The 17,915-nt window shown below is 42.0% G+C and overlaps 1 protein-coding gene across 2 annotated transcripts in view; it reads right to left on the bottom strand.

Moving 5' to 3' along the window:
- The window catches only part of LOC108675738, a 51,691-nt gene that overhangs the window by 32,631 nt on the left and 1,145 nt on the right, over nt 1–17,915 (bottom strand). Inside the window, exon 1 of one of the 2 annotated variants that reach the window (XM_018163765.2) lies at nt 3,239–3,602. The exons of the other annotated variant lie outside the window; for it this stretch is intronic. Within the exon in view, the coding sequence (XP_018019254.1) occupies nt 3,239–3,259 (21 nt within the window). The 5' untranslated portion in view covers nt 3,260–3,602. Of the gene's footprint in view, nt 1–3,238; nt 3,603–17,915 lie in introns of those variants that run through there. 2 annotated transcript variants of the gene reach the window in all.

Genomic DNA, 17,915 nt, shown 5'->3' with positions numbered 1-17,915 from the left:
CCACACGAGGCACATTAGGCCATCACACGGGGCACATTAGGCCACCACACGAGGCACATTAGGCCACCACACGAGGCACATTAGGCCACCACACGGGGCACAATACGCCACCACACGAGGCACATTCGGCCACCACAGGAGGCACATTAGGCTACCACACGGGGCACATTAGGCCACCACACGGGGCATATTAGGCCACCACACTAGGCACATTAGGCCACCACAGGAGGCACATTAGGCCACCACACGGAGCACATTAGGCCACCACACGAGGTACATTAGGCCACGACACTAGGCACATTAGGCCACCACAGGAGGCACATTAGGCCACCACACGGGGCACATTAGGCCACCACACGAGGCACATTAGGCCACAACACGAGGCACATTATAGATGCTACAGTTGAGTCCACTAGCTGCTCGGGATCAGCACTCACTATATGCTGCCAGCCTGCCACTGACGCCAAGCAACATGCAATGAGCAACATACCCGTGTCCTAATTCGATCATCAGGTAATCGACGCGGTATCTGCGGCCAAACAAACATCCACAGCTGGACCATAGAAGCTAGATGCGAGTGTGCATAAAATCGTGCATGTTGTGGTTTGCATTCACCAAATGCGTTTGCATCGCCCTACATGAAATATGGGCATGTACGTACTGTTAATGATGGTGATAATCTCTGCAGTGGTAACATCACTGGCACTACCTAACCACTTAAGTGGTACCAGAAACTAAAAAACAGTAGAAGTAAAAGCTGATTTACTTGACTTGCCGAACAAGTTAGTTTTAGCCAGTTCAAGATAATTGTGAAGCATTAACGTAGTATTTTGACTCGTTATGGAACACAGTGTTTTTAGATACCAAATCGGTCGTGAAGCTCTGGCCATAACAAAAACTGTCGTTGGACCAAAATAAAAACTCATTACTCGACGTGACAGTGGGCCAAAGCAGGTGAAGCCACCACAGCAGAAGACGACGAGACTGGCAAGATTCATGGCGTATATTATTAGTGAAAATTAAAACCATTCTACAGGTGCAAATTAATAAATGTAATATAAATATGTCATAGTGATTATAGTAATGATGTTAGTAACATTGATACTAGTGAAGGCTTGGCATTTAGGCCCGGGATCAGCTTTCGCGCTCCCTGCCTGATGTAAATTTCGTGCGGTTTATGTATGGCCGATGGATATCCAGCTATGAGACATAAAATGACTATTATTTCCAGAAGGGACATTGAAAGAAAAGCGGATTATTGGTCCGGCTGAACCCTCGTATTACGGCAAGAAATGCCTTTCATTCTCCGACAACGCCGACAATTTATGGTCAAAAAAGCCGTGACGAAATAAGATTATTTTGTACTGTGCTTTTTGCCTGCTGCTTAATTCAGTATCCGTCCCATCGTATTATTTTTTATCGCAAATAAATGGCCAAGAAAATAAATAGCCTGTATAGAAAAAACTTTCGAAGTGTTTTTAGATCCACGTTTTGTAGTTTGGGCTTAACTTTTTCGTGTGTTTTGCTGTCTCTTATCTTCGTTCGCATCACAACAAAACAGGACAAGTCGCCCACCACATTAACTGAAAATGCCGCAACGGTTCAGCGTCTGCGATTGGTCAGCTCCAGGGTGGAACCTAATTGTGCCCATTTGCTTATCAGCCTCATGTCTTGGGTGTAATGTAATATTCATGAATTCATCCTTCTCTATAATTAGACATTCATGCTATTTAGTCTCATACGGCATACCTACTCAGTCATCCAAACACTCACGAAGAATGGACAGAAATGAGTGCTGCTCATTTTTTATCCATTCACCAACCCATTCGCTCTATACGCACTCACCAACTCAGTCACTCTATACGAACTCACCGACTCAATCATTCTATACGCACTCACCAACCCTCTCACTCTATACGCACTCACCAACCCACTCACTCTATACGCACTCACCAACTCAGTCACTCTGTACGCACTAACCAACCCACTCACTCTATAGGCACTCACAACAGTCACTCTACACGCACTCACCAACCTCACTCTACACGCAAACTCTCACGCTATACGCACTCACCAACTCAGTCACTCTACACGCCCTCGTCAACTCACTCATTCTATAAAAATTCACAAACTCACTCACTTTCAACGCACTCACCAACCCACTAACTCTAAGAACTCGTGAATCTTCTTCACACTCTCTACATCACTCACTCACTTACCTCCCTCACAGCCCACTATACTTCCCTCATTCACGGCCCACCACTTATCTCGCTCACAAACCACCACTTCTCTCACTCCTTATTAGTCTGCTGAGACTCTTACACTTCCCACGGTAACTCGTCGAGCAAACGGGCGCCCCTACATCAATGCTCCTATCCCGGGTTATCAGAGTGAACTGTCACCAGCAACTAGTAAGCACTAGTACGGTCACTAGCAACTAACCGCCGTCGGCGTGGTTGCTAGCAACTACTCTGACGTTGGCATGGTTACTAACTACCAGGCATTGACGCGGTATGGTATTCAGCACCCAGTAGTTCATATCTCGCCTCCCTTCACAAAAACAGGCAGCAGGACCGCAAGTACAGGGCAGGATGACTGCGCCCCGGGCACGCAAGACTGGCAGGAAGGCCAGCTGTCCAAGGCTGTTCCTACACGCGTACTACGCCATCTCCTACGCGAGGTACGTGGCAGGTGTAGAACGGTATGAGATACGTGTGTGTGTGTGGCAGGTGTAGAACGGTATGAGGTACGTGTGTGTGTGGCAGGTGTAGAACGGTATGAGATACGTGTGTGTGTGGCAGGTGTAGAACGGTATGAGATACGTGTGTGTGTGTATGGCAGATGTGCGGTGGTTGAAGGTACGAGTGTGTAGCAGGTATAAAGGCAGCAGTCTGGCAGGTGTGTGACGGTGAAAAATGCGTGCGTTTTGAAGGCCTGAGACACACATGGGATACGCGTGTAATCAACAGGGTAGGTAATATCACCAGCGCAGTTCATAAATATTGCAATAACGACAACACACAACTTACCGTGACAAACTCGCGTTGCACTGCATGAAGCAGCGCGATCGTAGTTCCGTTACCTCATTCATTAGGAATACAACACGATTCGTATAAGTAATACTAATATAACCTACATAATAGTTTTAAAAACAATAGCATAATTTTTCATGCTAATCTATATTCCTTACACTTTTTGCATATCAATCGAAATAATAAAACCACAGACAAATACTCACCAACGCAGTGATCTGCAACATAGTGGTGTGCTCTTCGTAGGTCTTTGGGTGGTATTTTGGTACCAGTAAGCAACCGTCATTAATTCAGGCGTTTCCTTCAATAACACAAGCAGCCTTTAAATGCAGAGACATGTTCAATACCGTGTGATCAAGATCAGTTGTGCTCAAACAGGTTCCACGTAAACGGACAAAGATCGAGTTGTTTGCTCGACGTGAAAAGGGACAGGTTACCGGTATTCGTGGAGGTATAAAGGAACAGGTTACCGGCTATTTACTTGAGTATAAAGTACAATTCACCGGTATTTGTGCGAGGTTGCGTGAAAGGTATTTCCTGTGATACGCATCTTAGGTTTATTCATTTACCTGGAAAGATATTCAAATGATAACGTGAGGAGAATAATTATCATTAATATAGAATTGGAACAAGTGTCCAGCAATTCAAAGTATTATTATGTTTTTAACTCCAATTTCTAAGTAAGAAGATTGAATTATTAATCAAGATATGAAGTGGGCAGGTACTTGCGTTTCCAAAAGAATATTATTTTTAAGTACAACTGACATGAAGCTAGAATACATTTATCTAAGTACAACTGACATGAAGCTAAAGTATATTTATCTTAAGTACAGCTGACATGAAGCTAGACTGCTAGAGTAAATTCGTCTTGCGTACAACTGATATGAAGCTAGAGTATATTTATCTTAAGTATAACTGACATGAAATTGGAGCATATTTATCTTAAGTACAGCTGACATGAAGCTAGTGTAAATTCGTCTTACGTACAACTGACATGAAGCTAGAGTAAATTCATGAAGCTAGAATAAGTTCGTCTTACGTACAACTGACATGAAGCGAGAGTAAATTCATCTTACATACAACTGACATGAAGCTAGTGTAAATTCATATTATGTATTCATCTAACTGTAGCTAGACATGAAGCTAGAGTATATCCATTTTGCATAGAACTGAGGGTGTGAGTGCGACTGACACAGCGTCCTGACACACCAACGGCGCGGAGGAGGATGCAACAAGAGGGACGGCTTGTGGTGGCGACTGTACTTTGTACAATTAGGAGTCAGCTCAAGGCCAGGGCTGAGCGTTCCGCAGGGAACTGGTCACAACATCAGCGCTGATGTTTATTGCCGCAGTGAAACAACTACTGCAGGAACTGCTGCTACGACTAACTCTTATGCCACAACTACTCCTATCACTACTGCCACTACTACTGCCAAAGCTACGCTACAATTACCAAAACTACTGCTACAACAGCCACAACCACTGTCAGTAATTAACTTTACTGTTATTACAACTATTACAATCACTACTTCAACCGTTGCCGTAACTACTGCCCCGACTTCTACTACTACCGCAAGAATTTAAAATGATCTTTGCTCGTTTGAGTTCACATAGGCCGAGCCACTCTTGAAGTGCAATGTTCGGGTGTGTTATGCAGCAAAGCACATTAGAGCAGCTTGCAAAATTCAAAGAAATATGACACAATTTCTAAGATTTTTGGCACAATCATTTTATGACACATTTTCGCGTGAGTAAAAGACAGCTGAGTAACTATTTGACTAATCTGAGGATAGCACTCATACGCCTCATCAGCAACTGACCGCAAGCGGATAGTAGGTTGAGGTGGATGGTAACTTGGTAAGTGGTCCTGGTGATGGCACCTACTTGTTAAAGGAGTAGCGGAACCGTAACTAATATGGCTGTGAGCCGGCACTCTGCGACTGGCGTCTGATCGCCCTGCGCAATTTCAACAGAACATTAGCCTTCTGAAGCAAGTATGGAGTTTAACCAACGAGCAAGCGCACTGCACAAATCTAAATGGGAGCCTTTCATTATCAGAAAGTCAACAGGAACATCATATATGGAATTAAGACTGGTAATTATTTTGACTGTAATAACTCTTAGCATCGCCATCGCATCTTCCGCGTAAGAAAGTCGCTACAAAAATTCTCACAAAAAAGTTATATTTCTAAGTCTGTGACTAACTTAATGCATAATAAAACAGGTTGTCAGGAGCATTTAAAGTCTGTCCTACAAACACCATGGGCTGTCCTTCAGGCTTCAACTTCAACCCAAGTGAATTAACAAAAAAGTTGAATAATGATCAGGAAATAGAACGTATGCAAATAAGGCAATGGAATGAATAACTTTGTCTTACGCTTCAATGACACACTAACTAAGTATACAAGACAGTGGAAGGGAAAACATTTACGCTAGAAGGCAGCGGCAGCGTCCAGGGCAGATGACGAGCGCACGTGTTGAGTTCAGCAGCTGGACTAACACATTTTGCTATTAATATCTACTGCAAGCCTCAATAGTTCTTAAATGTTTATTAGCATTAGTCTCACTGAGTCAGCGTGATCAGAGAATGTTATGTAAACATCTTTTGCTGGCCGTGGCTCATAGCCACTTCCATGAACCGCGGCCATCGAAACGAAACTCTCACTTAGGTAGATCCAGGAGGAGAAAGTGACACAACCTCACTTTGCTAGAGCTCAGCGCACACTGACCGCTTTTAGATTCAGCCATTCGGGTTCGGGTTTCGGAGTCTGGTTGTGGGAACATCGTTGCGCGCTCCGAGTTTTCACACTCTGAATTCTATTGAACAGTTCTGGGTACGTTGGGGTAAATGAGCCTGGTCAATACAATAGCTCGTTGCTAACTTCCTAGTTTGATTTAGCCAATAAACTTACATATATTTAGAGGCGTTAACGTGAAATAAAGGAAACAGCGTTTGTAGGCTTGCTGGTGGCTACGAAAAGAATACAAAAAAGTTTACTCGAGAAGAGTTAGCTTATGCATTTTTTTATGCATTTTATGATTACATAATTTCTCCGTGCTTCTCCAGTAATATTCGCATATTCCCATGATGCTCATTGTATCCCAACATACACAAGGAAACCTTTATTGCTTAATGTCTATTGCATTACAGTCGCTCAAGCGACTACAATGACTGGAGGAAAATCAGTTTCCTCCGTCAGGGCTCAATATTTGGATTCAGGTGCTGACATTCCAACACCTATCTGGGATAGGAGTGCGCAAGGTCACACACTTGACGCGTACGGTGTCTGGTGCCACAACCTCTTGACTTTCTACACACGAAAAACAAATAGAAGCACAGTACACGCGTCTCATATACGCGGCTCCTGTTCACGCAGCTTGCATACATCCAGGTTCCTGTCAACAGAGCTCAAGTTTACGCACAAAACATGTACACACTTCACGCGTAAACATCTTAGGTGCAGAAAACAGTACGCTAGCGTTCACAAGTGTCGCGTATACGCAGGGTCCCATGCAGTCTGTTCCGCATCAGGTTGAGATGTCCGTTCCATAACACAGTTGACATTTCTCATGCTCATTCACGAGCAGGTACGTCATCGTATATTAAGCTGGAAGTTAATCACGTATTGATTAGGATTAACGATCATCTTGTAAAATACGTTCACCATAAAATTGGTTGAGAATGCGGCACCGGAGGCAGGCGTCAGAGACCTCAATTCCAGGGACGCCCGAGGCGCCAAAGCGGCCTTAGCTGCCATACACTGTACAGCACTGCACGCTGCATCTGCTGCACTGCAGCACCCACTGCATCTGTTGCACGGCACTGCACGCTACAGATGTTATACAGCATTGCACGCTGCAGATGCTGCACGGCTGTTCACGCCACAGCTGCTGTACAGCAGTAAACGCTGCATTATCGTTCGCAGCCCTAGCAGCGCACAGCATTCGCAGCAGATTTACAGCAAGTAAAAATTTATAAACTTAACAACATGAGGGAGGCATGCATCAGCTGCAGGTCGCATGCAGCAGCTGCAGGTTGCATGCAGCAGCTGCAGGTTGCATGCAGCTGCTGCAGGTTGCATGCAGCAGCAGCAGTTCAAGGCGTTGCTCTCCTGCCATAACGGTAACGAGTACCAAAAAATGAACCGTGTGAGCCAGACCCACTTGTGGCTCCGGTGCATGGCGGCACCTAGTGACCATGTTAGTGGGAAACTAGAGGCCGACTAGTGCTCCTAGACATAGTTACCTGGTGGGGCGGTCCACATCAGTGTTCTAGTGACCATGGCAGTGGAAGAACCTGAATCCCACTCGTGGTCCCTATATTATATATGTGACCCGCAGCTAACCACAGGCTACTAACGACAACCCAAGCGGGGCCTCTAATCAAAAATCATGTGTTAAAATCATGTTTTATGTAATAAAACAACACCAAAACTCCATCATGTTTAATCATCAAAATTATTTTTCATGTAATACAACAACACCAAAACTCATCAAATCAGACTTCGTGACTTCGTCATCTGCGCAAAACTACATAGCAAAGATAAGAAACAGTTCCCCCCATGGAGTGATGTAGAACACACAATGAGGTGACCGTGATGTAGAATTCATGACAGTGTGATGTAGAATTTATTATGGAGGTGACCGTGATATAGAATTCATGATCGGGTGATGCGGTAGGATGTGCGAGGATTTGCGATAGGATGCAAGGGTGATGTACACCAATACGGCAATACAGTCATAGCGAGAAAATTGCTGACTTGGTTTTTCCTACAACTCCAGAGGCGTCTGCTACAGCGGTGCAGCGCTGTACCCACGTCGCTTCAGTGCGTTATTTTGTACTAACATTGAACAAAATAGAGTGAGATGATAGAATTTGCTTCCATTTTAATTAACATCAATGTTATTTTTGAGAGTTAATTTGAACTTCAGCACGTAAGACCATCACAAGTGCGGTGTCGTAGAACTTACGATATCGCCTGATTTACCAAGGCAATATGATTAGGATGCAAGGAAATTTGTGACATGGTAAGATTGTAATAAGGGCGGATTCACGATGTGGATAAAAACAGAATAACGTGAGAATTACGAAGAGAATTAGCGACTCCATGCTATTTAAATTGTAGGTTGCTGTGAGATTACCTTGTCGTTAGAAACCGCAATCACTTGTTATTATCGTAGATCCTACGAACACCTTCATCATTCTGTTCCACCGTAAGCTAGTACAAGATCGTACATCGTACAAGCACCCACAAGCGTACGTCAGTGTTCACCATGTAGTGTAGGTGACTTTTTTAGTAAAGAAGTGTCAGCGTTGAAGACTAGGCCAAGTGTCGGCTACCGCTGATTTTTGTAACGGTATTGACATGTTTCCTGCAGGTTTAAAACTGGTCCCTTGACTCTAGCTTTCTAAAACAAATTTGAATGCAATAACCTTCTTCATGCACGTACAAGGTCTTATGCGTGGAAGCCACGTCTATTCTAAACATATAAAACCGCTATATACATATAATATAACTTTGTTATTTCTATTCTTTAACGCGTTCACACTCGAGGCCTTAAGTAACGATGTCAACAGATAGTTTGTTACACATGTCAGTGACACGAAACGGAAAGAAATGTTGTCACATGGCTAAGTTGTACCGGTTATTCATAATAGTCCTACCATTATATTTTAGAATAGAATAGAATAGAAGTGTCGGCGCTGAAGAAATAGGCCCATGGCCTGTTGCCGATTCTTGAACTTTTCGTGACTTGATTCACAAGGGATCCGGCCTTTGATTTGCACAATTGTTGCAGACGATATCCCCGCAACGATCACAGGCCACTGTATCGTCATTGACGTTAATCGAAACCAGCTTGCAAAATTTACAAATTTCCTCTCGCTCATTTTGCGATTTGATCTTCGCATTCGGTTTCGTGTTTATGAGATCAATATTAAAACGTAGTACAATTTACCCGAATGTTCTGACCAGTTTTTGCACATCCATGGTGCAGAAATGCCAGCGATTTCATCCCATTAATTTAATCTAGCAATGCTAGACCCTATTAAGTCTGGAAATGCCAAAATATCTCTGAAAAAATGTAACTCAAAATTGATCAATATTGACTGAAGATCAATACCACTGTATAACTTAAGTTGCAATTGGTATGCAGCTGAATCCCTCATCATTATATATTTTTCGTCATTATTCCTTCAATTTACTGCGTAAAATTTGTGGCTGAGCTACAGGATAACAAATCATCCTGTAACCTCCAGCAGGCCAGCTCATCTTTGATCCTGTTGCCGTCCGCAAATGACGAGGTGGATGCTTGGGTAGGTTCCGAGTCAATGTCGGCGATGTGGATGAGGAAAAGGATTGAGCCAAGCACAGAGATATTTGGCACTTCACTTCTTACTCTATCTTCACTCGATTTTGAGTTTCCAATGGCAACAGCTTGTGCCCTGTCAGTTAAGCAGCTTAGCACACTCGCCAGCATACCAGGAAGCATACCCACCAGCATACAAGGCAGCATTCCTGGCAGCATATGCCTCCAAAAGTCATACTAATTAGCAGGGGCAGATATAAGTTAGCATTAGGCGGCTGAATTTGGCCGGAGAAACTCCGCTCGACAAGTAAATCGAAAGCGACTCTTGATGAGACAAGGTCAACCTTGCGTCCCAGAGCTGACTTCCATCCTTGGGTGAGTTATTGTAGGCTGGAGACAAGGGTGCTTGGAGGCTGGAGACACGAGTATTTGGAGGCTGGAGACAAGGGTACTTATGGAGGCTGGAGGCACGAGTATTTGGAGGCTGAAGACAAGAGTGCTTGGAGGCTGGAGGCAAGTATACTTGAAGGCTGGAGACAAGGATACTTGGAGGCTGGAGACAAGGATACTTGGAGGCTGGAGGTAAGGATACTTGGAGGCTGGAGACAAAGATACTTGGAGGCTGGAAGCAGGGGTACTTGGAGATTGAAGACAATGGTACTTTGTGGCTGGAGATTAGGGTACTTGGAAGTTGGAGCAAAGGAACTTTGAGGCAGGAGTCAAGGATACTTGGTGTGGTGGTTGGAGGCAACGGTACTTGGAAGCTGGAGTCAGGGATACTTGGAGGTTGGAGGCAATGGTACCTTGTTGCTGGAGTGCTCCACGGCATACGAGTATTTGAGGACAGCTTTGCTTTTCTCAGTAAATATAACAGTGGCCAAAAATGCATACAGTATGCCGTCGAGGACCACAGCGGCGACGCGTCGTTGAAGGCCGAGCCTCGAGCAGAGGCTGTTTTGTTTGCATTTTTTTATGGATGACCTGAGCGGCGGCGGAAGAGGAAGAGGTCGTGCCCAAGTCGGGGTTTAAAACAACGTTTGTGGCCTCGCGTGTTTATTAGAAATTTATAGGCTTCGGTAACTTAGCAAAAGTTAGTAGGCCTAATGTATTCATTGGAAATTTATAGGCCAGGTGTGTGCAGGAAAAGTTCATAAGCCACATTAGTTTAGTAAACAAATGAATGTACTGATTTTTCAATATCAATTTTAAGCTTGTGTACTGCTGACGCTATACAAGTATCTGTTTGTTCTGTGTAAATATTTAAGACCATGTGGCATCCCCACACACATGGCGGGCTATATTGGTAGCCTTGCCACACTCAATACGAGCTGTGCTGTGGCATGTGTCTACTGTACAGGAAATATTGGCCCACGTACTCATTGGTATGTCATGCAGGACGCCGAGGAAGCGCCCTGCAATTACAGACGGTGAAATTGATCCGCCCTTGGCAGCGAGTGCCGAGGTTATGCCACCTGCAAATATTTTTTTTAAAAACAATGCAGCTGGGAAAATTTCTTACCTCGAAATTAAAACAAACACACTTGCTTTCCACTAATGGTTCCGTGTAAGAAATCCTTGTACTGACGTAATTACAGAGTGAGAAGAGCTACATGGAACTCTCAAAAGTTAGCATCTGCATGCCTCAACAGTTTCGAAGAGAACGCGTGTAACTTGAGGAGCGTACATTTCAGTGTATTTATTATCCATGGCATGTTCATCATAAAACCTGCATGTTTATGAGCGAGTGCATGTTTGGTGCAGGAAAACTAATACAAGAATGGTCCGTGATGATATCGGGAATTTATTAGGCTAGATTAGACAAATATTATTATTTGTCCCGATTAAAACGATAATTAAAAGAGTTTGATTATTTACCTACTCTCAGGGAAAAATTCGTGGGCGATGGAACACAATGTTGCACTTTCTCATCCAAAACACGAGCATATAGAGAGAGAGCTGACGTAGAACTGATAAGCACGTTTTTGGCCCAAACTTGGTTAATTTAACTCACAGAATGACAAAATTTGCATCGCTATTCTCAAAGTTTTACTCATTTCTTGCAGTATGTTCAAATCCAAACTTGGCCATGTTAAGGCCAATCGCACGCTGTTGCTTGCGTTGCAAACTGCAGCATGCGACACGACAAGCCGAAATTAGCGAATATTGCTAGAGCAATCAGTGAGCACGCACCAGTCGCTCGTGTAAGACACGCAAAATTTTTCCTGTGTTATTCAACCTTTTCTCACGAATTGAAAGTCCGGCAGTTCATACGGCGCTGATTAGACAGGATAGGTTGGTATACATGATAACAAACTAATAAGATGTACCCAAGGTGGGTTAAAAAACAGGATCTGTAAAATTTAGATATGAAGGAAGAGTGTCAGCAATTTACGTTGAAAATTTTTAGTCGTACTCGTAAGTGGGTTTCGAATTTTTTTCGAACTAAAATTGTGCACTAAATGAAGTCGTTAACATTTACGCTGAATCGAGTGGGCTCTAAGGAGAAAGGAACGAAAGTGAAGCAATAATAATAATAATAATCGTGTATTTTTCAACATAACAGGCGTGTATTTAATAAGCTCACTCTCATTACATTCAGTAGGGATATTAATATTGCGATAAGTATTATTTCGTCTTACGAGAAGTTATTTTCAAAATTTCGCTCCATCAAACTTTCAGGCTCAGCGGACGTCATCTAATTCGAATTCGACGAATCAATTCGAATTCGGCCCAATTAATTGACAGGTTAACATATTTTCCTTTAAAACTAGGTATAGCACTTACAATTTTGTTTGAAGTATTTAATAGATGAATATCATTGTAATCGTGCAGTACAAATTTGAAGCTATTTAAATTGATTTTGTCCGTGATGTTGCTCGGTGTACTGAAATTGAAAAAGACTAATAATTTAATTTCAAATGTTTATATGAATTCATCTGACGAGAACGCATTTCAGAACAACAGGTCGCCACCCGGCCATCGGTAGAGGGCTTGCACATAATGATTAGTAGTGTTTTAACCAGTACAACGTTAACTTCTCCTGTGTCTAAACCAATTTAATCAAGTATCATTTAGTCATTATAGTAAGAGAAGTTTAACTCGATATTCAGCGCTGCTGAATCAGCTTAAAGATTGCGGTATCAAAATAATACGATACAATATATGATCTCTGATAGCACGACGAAAAGAAGGCTAGATGAAGAAATGTCTAGAGTACTCTCTGCATTAAAATTGAGGTTAGTTAACGATGAAGGCTAGAATGCTCTATTCATTATCTAGGAGGCTAGATGAAGAAGAAGAAGGCTTGATTGATCGCTTCTTCGTTAAGAAGACTAGATAAAGGAGATAACTATATCGCTCTCTTCAACATCTAAAAGGCTAGATGAAGACTAAGGCTAGATTGATCGCTTCTTCGTCAAAAAGACTAACTAAAGGAGAAATTGATGTACTGTATCAATATACTATCTAATTGTACAATTTTATTTTGAGCGTTAATGTTACTTTGCGATTCAAAAACAAGATTAAGTCGTAAACAAGAAGATGGTGAGATGCTACTCTTAGAGACTCTATTAATTACTGTCCCTTTCAGAGCAGGCTCATCTTACCAATTATAATGTACTATCGTAAAGTACTTTCGGAGCCACCTTGTCATTGCTCCACTGTACACTGCAGCTACTGGATTCTTGGATGACATTTCTCCTAATACTAAAGTATGTGTTGAAAAAAATCAAAGTTACAGAAAATATTTACATTTCAAACTAAATTATTGTTGCTTGTTGGGCTGCACCGCGATTGATTTCCTGTTCTTGTATGAGAGATTATCTTAGTGTTTTATGATTCTAAAATTAAACTTTATTTCCATAAACCTGACTGAAATAAAAGCTTTATACCATGTAATATTTTGAGGAACAAGGAGCATGAGCGGTACGAATCATCAGCGAATCTAAAACTCAGAGACGATGACTTCTAGTTCACCAATCTTGACACCTAAACAATATAAATAATACCAGCTCTGAACATCTATTACGGGTTTTAGAATGTTCTATTTCTTTTTATGTGTTTTATCATTATTATTTGTTGTGATGCCTGGTCCTTAGAATATACAGGGGCTACGCGGGGACTCCCAATCTCTAGGACCTCCGATATCGAGATATTGCCTCGACGTTCAATAATTGCATTATATGTCTGAGTATCAATCATAATTAGACGTTGTTGGAACTTTCAAACACGACGAGGAATCACATCCTATAACCGGTGTTAGATTGGACAAATTTAATCCCATTCAATACTAATCCCATTTATCCGCATTCAATCATTATAGAATTTTAACAATAAATAAAGAGTAAAAATTTCATATAAATTTCATAATGTTCTTAGATGGCTATTAAATGATTGCTAAATGTTGTTCTGGACTTCAGTGCATCACTACAACGCAAATGTGAGCTTCAGTTCATAGTTAAATGGTGAGTTTTCACTATTTTTTTTATGTCCAATGTTGTGATTCATGGTTTTTGTCATCTGGAGTGTAAACGACCATAGATGTTTTTCATCTCTTTCATTTAATCAGAGCTGGGCAGCGCTACTTTGAAAAGTAGCGGCACTACCGCTACCGCTACATGCCCTAAATGGAGCGGGCGCTACCGCTACCGCTACACCCACTAGATTGTAGCGAACGCTACCGCTACCGCTACCGCTACAGTAAAATGTAACGCCGCTACATTAGTCGCTACAATGGCCAAAATTAATGGAAATCTTTAAATATTTATTGTTCTGCTATTGGGATTTACTCATAAACATTTAATGGCAATAAAACGTTTTCGAAACATATCAATGCAACTTTATTGCAATTAACCTAACCGAACTAGTACGGGCTAGATACAGTAAATAAAAGTTACAGTTATTTTTATGTTTTACCTTCCCTAAATGGATATTATTATTATCCTCAAAAATTATCCACATGTACATATAAAAAATCAGTCTTTTATTTGTATATATATGTGGATTATTTTTGAGATTGGTAGATTAAAGTAGACATCCATGTAGGGAAGGTGAAGCATAAAAATAACTGTAAGCAAAATGAAACATGAAAAAATACCTGAAAGTGGTAACTGGTAACAACTTAACAAGTAACAACTAATATGTTGACACTAGTAACAGGCTGAGGTTGACAACATGACACCGAAATCTTTCGTACAGTTTTATTCTGTAATTTATATTATGTATGTATCATGCTGGTTTTTAAAAAATATTTTTACTATTAAGTAAAATCTAAAGGCTTTATCTATAAATGTAACGGTAGCGCTGTAGCGGCAAAACCTCGTATCGCTACTTGTAGCGCGCTACTGCCCACCTCTGCATTTAATAAACGTTGTTACCCCGATGGCTCAAGGGAAATGTTCAAGTTGTTTTTTATTCACTTAAATTCTATACGTTGCAGTAAATATCACAAGAACCTCGCTTTCACTGTTCAAATTAAAGCCGACTGTATTCCTTAAAAGCTCTTGCGTGGCTTGTGTCTGACGCTCTAAAAGGATGCGTGCGTGTCAGACGGCCGTGCACTACGCACGCTATTCATTTCATTTCTATTTACACCCTCGCCTAAGTGCTTCCCAACAGCTACTGATAACACACCTGTTATCTGCGACCTGCCTCCTAACGAAAACTATTGCGTTCTCTTTACGCACCCCCGAAGTTAGCGATGACTGCCGTAAATAGAACAAGGAGCCGTCACAGACGCCAGTGATTCGAGGCCGCAGACGCTTGGCCGAGTCCAAGCACACGCAAACGAACACTAACACAAGGCTTCTTTATTTCCTCGTATGTCTTCACGGCTCGAGGCAAGAGTACATTTTTATGAGACCAGAACTTGAAAACTTATCCACGTGGCAGTCGAGGAGCATAACACCAGAAATGCGGTAGTCATTAGATTTCTGGTGTGGAATGCCCGTGACTTAGTTATTTTCTGGTTCAATTTTTATTGCCTAATACCACAATACAGTTAGTATAATTGAAAGGGTTCTTGAACAATGTTTCTTGAACAATAAATTATCTGAATTCACACTTTGAGGATACATTACGAACGTTTTAGGGTAGAGGTTCAATAATTGAGAAGCAAGGAACTACTGTTGGTGCGGAATGGCGATTCGTGTGGTACACAATTACTTTCGCAGATATAGAGATTTGAACGAAGTTTTTAATTCACAAAAATGTTTAGTGCCTAGCAATAGATAATCTGGCGATGATGTGTAGCTGTCGCCATACTCCACACATATGACCACATCGTCTTCCCGTTCAATTTAACTACAATCTATTCGTCAATCACAAGCGATTTGTCGGGTTAAATTAAATGAGAACCTGGCGGTGCACGACTACTCGGTGCACATGCACAAGTGGTTCTCTAGCACGAAAATGTGAGTAACACTGCCTTATATACGATCGAAATGATCGAGGTACGGTAAAGTGCAGTATAGAATTATGACAGGTGTAAGAGCATGCTAATACCAGTGGAATAAGTCTCGGAAGCTGTTCTGAAAACTGAAAATCAGTTTTCCAGGGAAAAATGTTTCAGTCCATACCGGAAATTATTGAATCAATGCGTAAATTCAAAGCACAGGATGCACGTCCAAAAAAAATATGTACCTACAAATGGTGGAAAAGGAATGTCCAATGACTGTATTACAATGTCACGGGAAAACATTAAATTCATGCGTAATAAGTTTGATCTGATAAGTTTGATAAGTTTCAAATAGAAGTGATTTTCGACGTAAGTAAAATTTTTATTGTGTGTATCGCTTTAGCAGTCATCGCACGCCCCGCCACCTATGTGAACGATAAATTCTCTAAGCCGTTCCGAATTCTAAATGTAATCGTATGAAGGCAAAATATTTCTTTATCATGATGCATTTCTGAAGCAAAGCATAAAGGCACCAATAGTGACCAGACCATAAAATAATCAAATGTGAATAGTAGCACAGAAATTACCAGGGGTGACCTGACATAGACATAATCAAATATTAAGAGAAACATCAAAAATAACAATACAGACAAGACCAAGACAAGAATCAAACGATAATAGGTACGACAACGTAATATTCATACACTCGAGGGCCAGCACACTTCCTCGAACGTTGGCAGGACTAAATCGCAACCGTTTATTGCCGGTCGCCGGCGCTCCTCAGCTAAAACAAACAGCGACGCAACAGACTTTATCCCTGCTGAGAGCTCAGTGAAGTATGCGACTCAAAGAGCACCAAAGTCGCAGCCTGATTTGCTGTCCTTGTTTGCGGCGAAATATACCGATGAAGAGTAAGTTCCGCTGTGCTTTCCTTTTTAGCGCATTTTCTCATTTATGGAAAAAAGACGCTATTGTGCTCGTCATGTCCGTCCGTCCGTGACTTCATGTCCATCCGTCAATGACTTCACGTATGGACTGACGAGAAAATTCACTCTCTGTCACTCACTGCAGTGAGTACTGACCAATTTTTTTTCGTTGCATGAGCATGGAAGTGCCTGCGTCATTTGGTTTAGACTCGGTAAACCTTGTGATGAGACTTCACTTCTGTAAAGGTGACGATTAAACTCGAACAGTTAGAGCTCATCGGAATTCCAGTGTTTTTGTAGCAATTCATCCGTAAATGAAGTAGATCGTCATATAGTGCAACATAATCATCACCTTCATAATATTACTTTTGTTCAATACCAAGACGCACTTCGATGCGTCCATATTATCGTACCATATCATATGCAGTTACACAACAACCATTTTAGTACTCGTGTCACCTAGAAGGTTAAAAAGTTAAAGTTTAACAGCTACAATGAAATTTTCGTGAAGGAAACTACCTATTAATTAATGGATAAATGAGGTTTTCACGATCTAATTGTTGGTGCAGGAATGAGAGTAATGAAATGTAGCACGTCGCCGTGAGCGGTGGGTGTAAGCAAGACGATGAACATGTATATTATTTTAATCCATGACAACACGACGCTGAATGTAGGACTTACGAACGATTCGCACAAAGCACGCGTCACTTACGAGACGCACAATTTTCGAAAGACGCGCACCACGCATGTCTCAGCGCGCAAAACACGCCCAACACGCACGACACGCCCTCAACGCGTATGCCGCTCGTTTGCAACACGCACGCACATGTCCAACTCACATCCAACGCACGCCATACAGCGAATAATATAAGAGCCTCTTACGATCAAAACACCCGACAAATAAGACACACATGACGCACTCGAAGCTCGAAGTTTCGACGCCGTTAGTGCGTGTCCGTCAGGGCATTCGGATGCGTTATATGGCATTGTCACAACACAATAACGCAGCGTTGACGGTAACGCAACACAATAGCGCCGCATTGACGGTAACGCAACACAATAGCGCCGCATTGACGGTAAAGCAACACAATAAAGCAGCGTTAACGGTAACGCAGCACAATAACGCTGCGTTGACGGTAACGCAACACAATAACGCTTCGTTGACGGTAACGCAACACAATTACGCTTCGTTGACGGTAACGTAACACAATAACGCTGAGTTGTCGGTAACGCAACACAATGACGCTGCGTTGA

Source organism: Hyalella azteca, unplaced genomic scaffold (assembly GCF_000764305.2).
Source record: "Hyalella azteca isolate HAZT.00-mixed unplaced genomic scaffold, Hazt_2.0.2 contig8077, whole genome shotgun sequence".
NCBI lineage: Eukaryota > Metazoa > Arthropoda > Malacostraca > Amphipoda > Hyalellidae > Hyalella > Hyalella azteca.
This window is presented reverse-complemented; position numbering and strand designations above follow the sequence as displayed.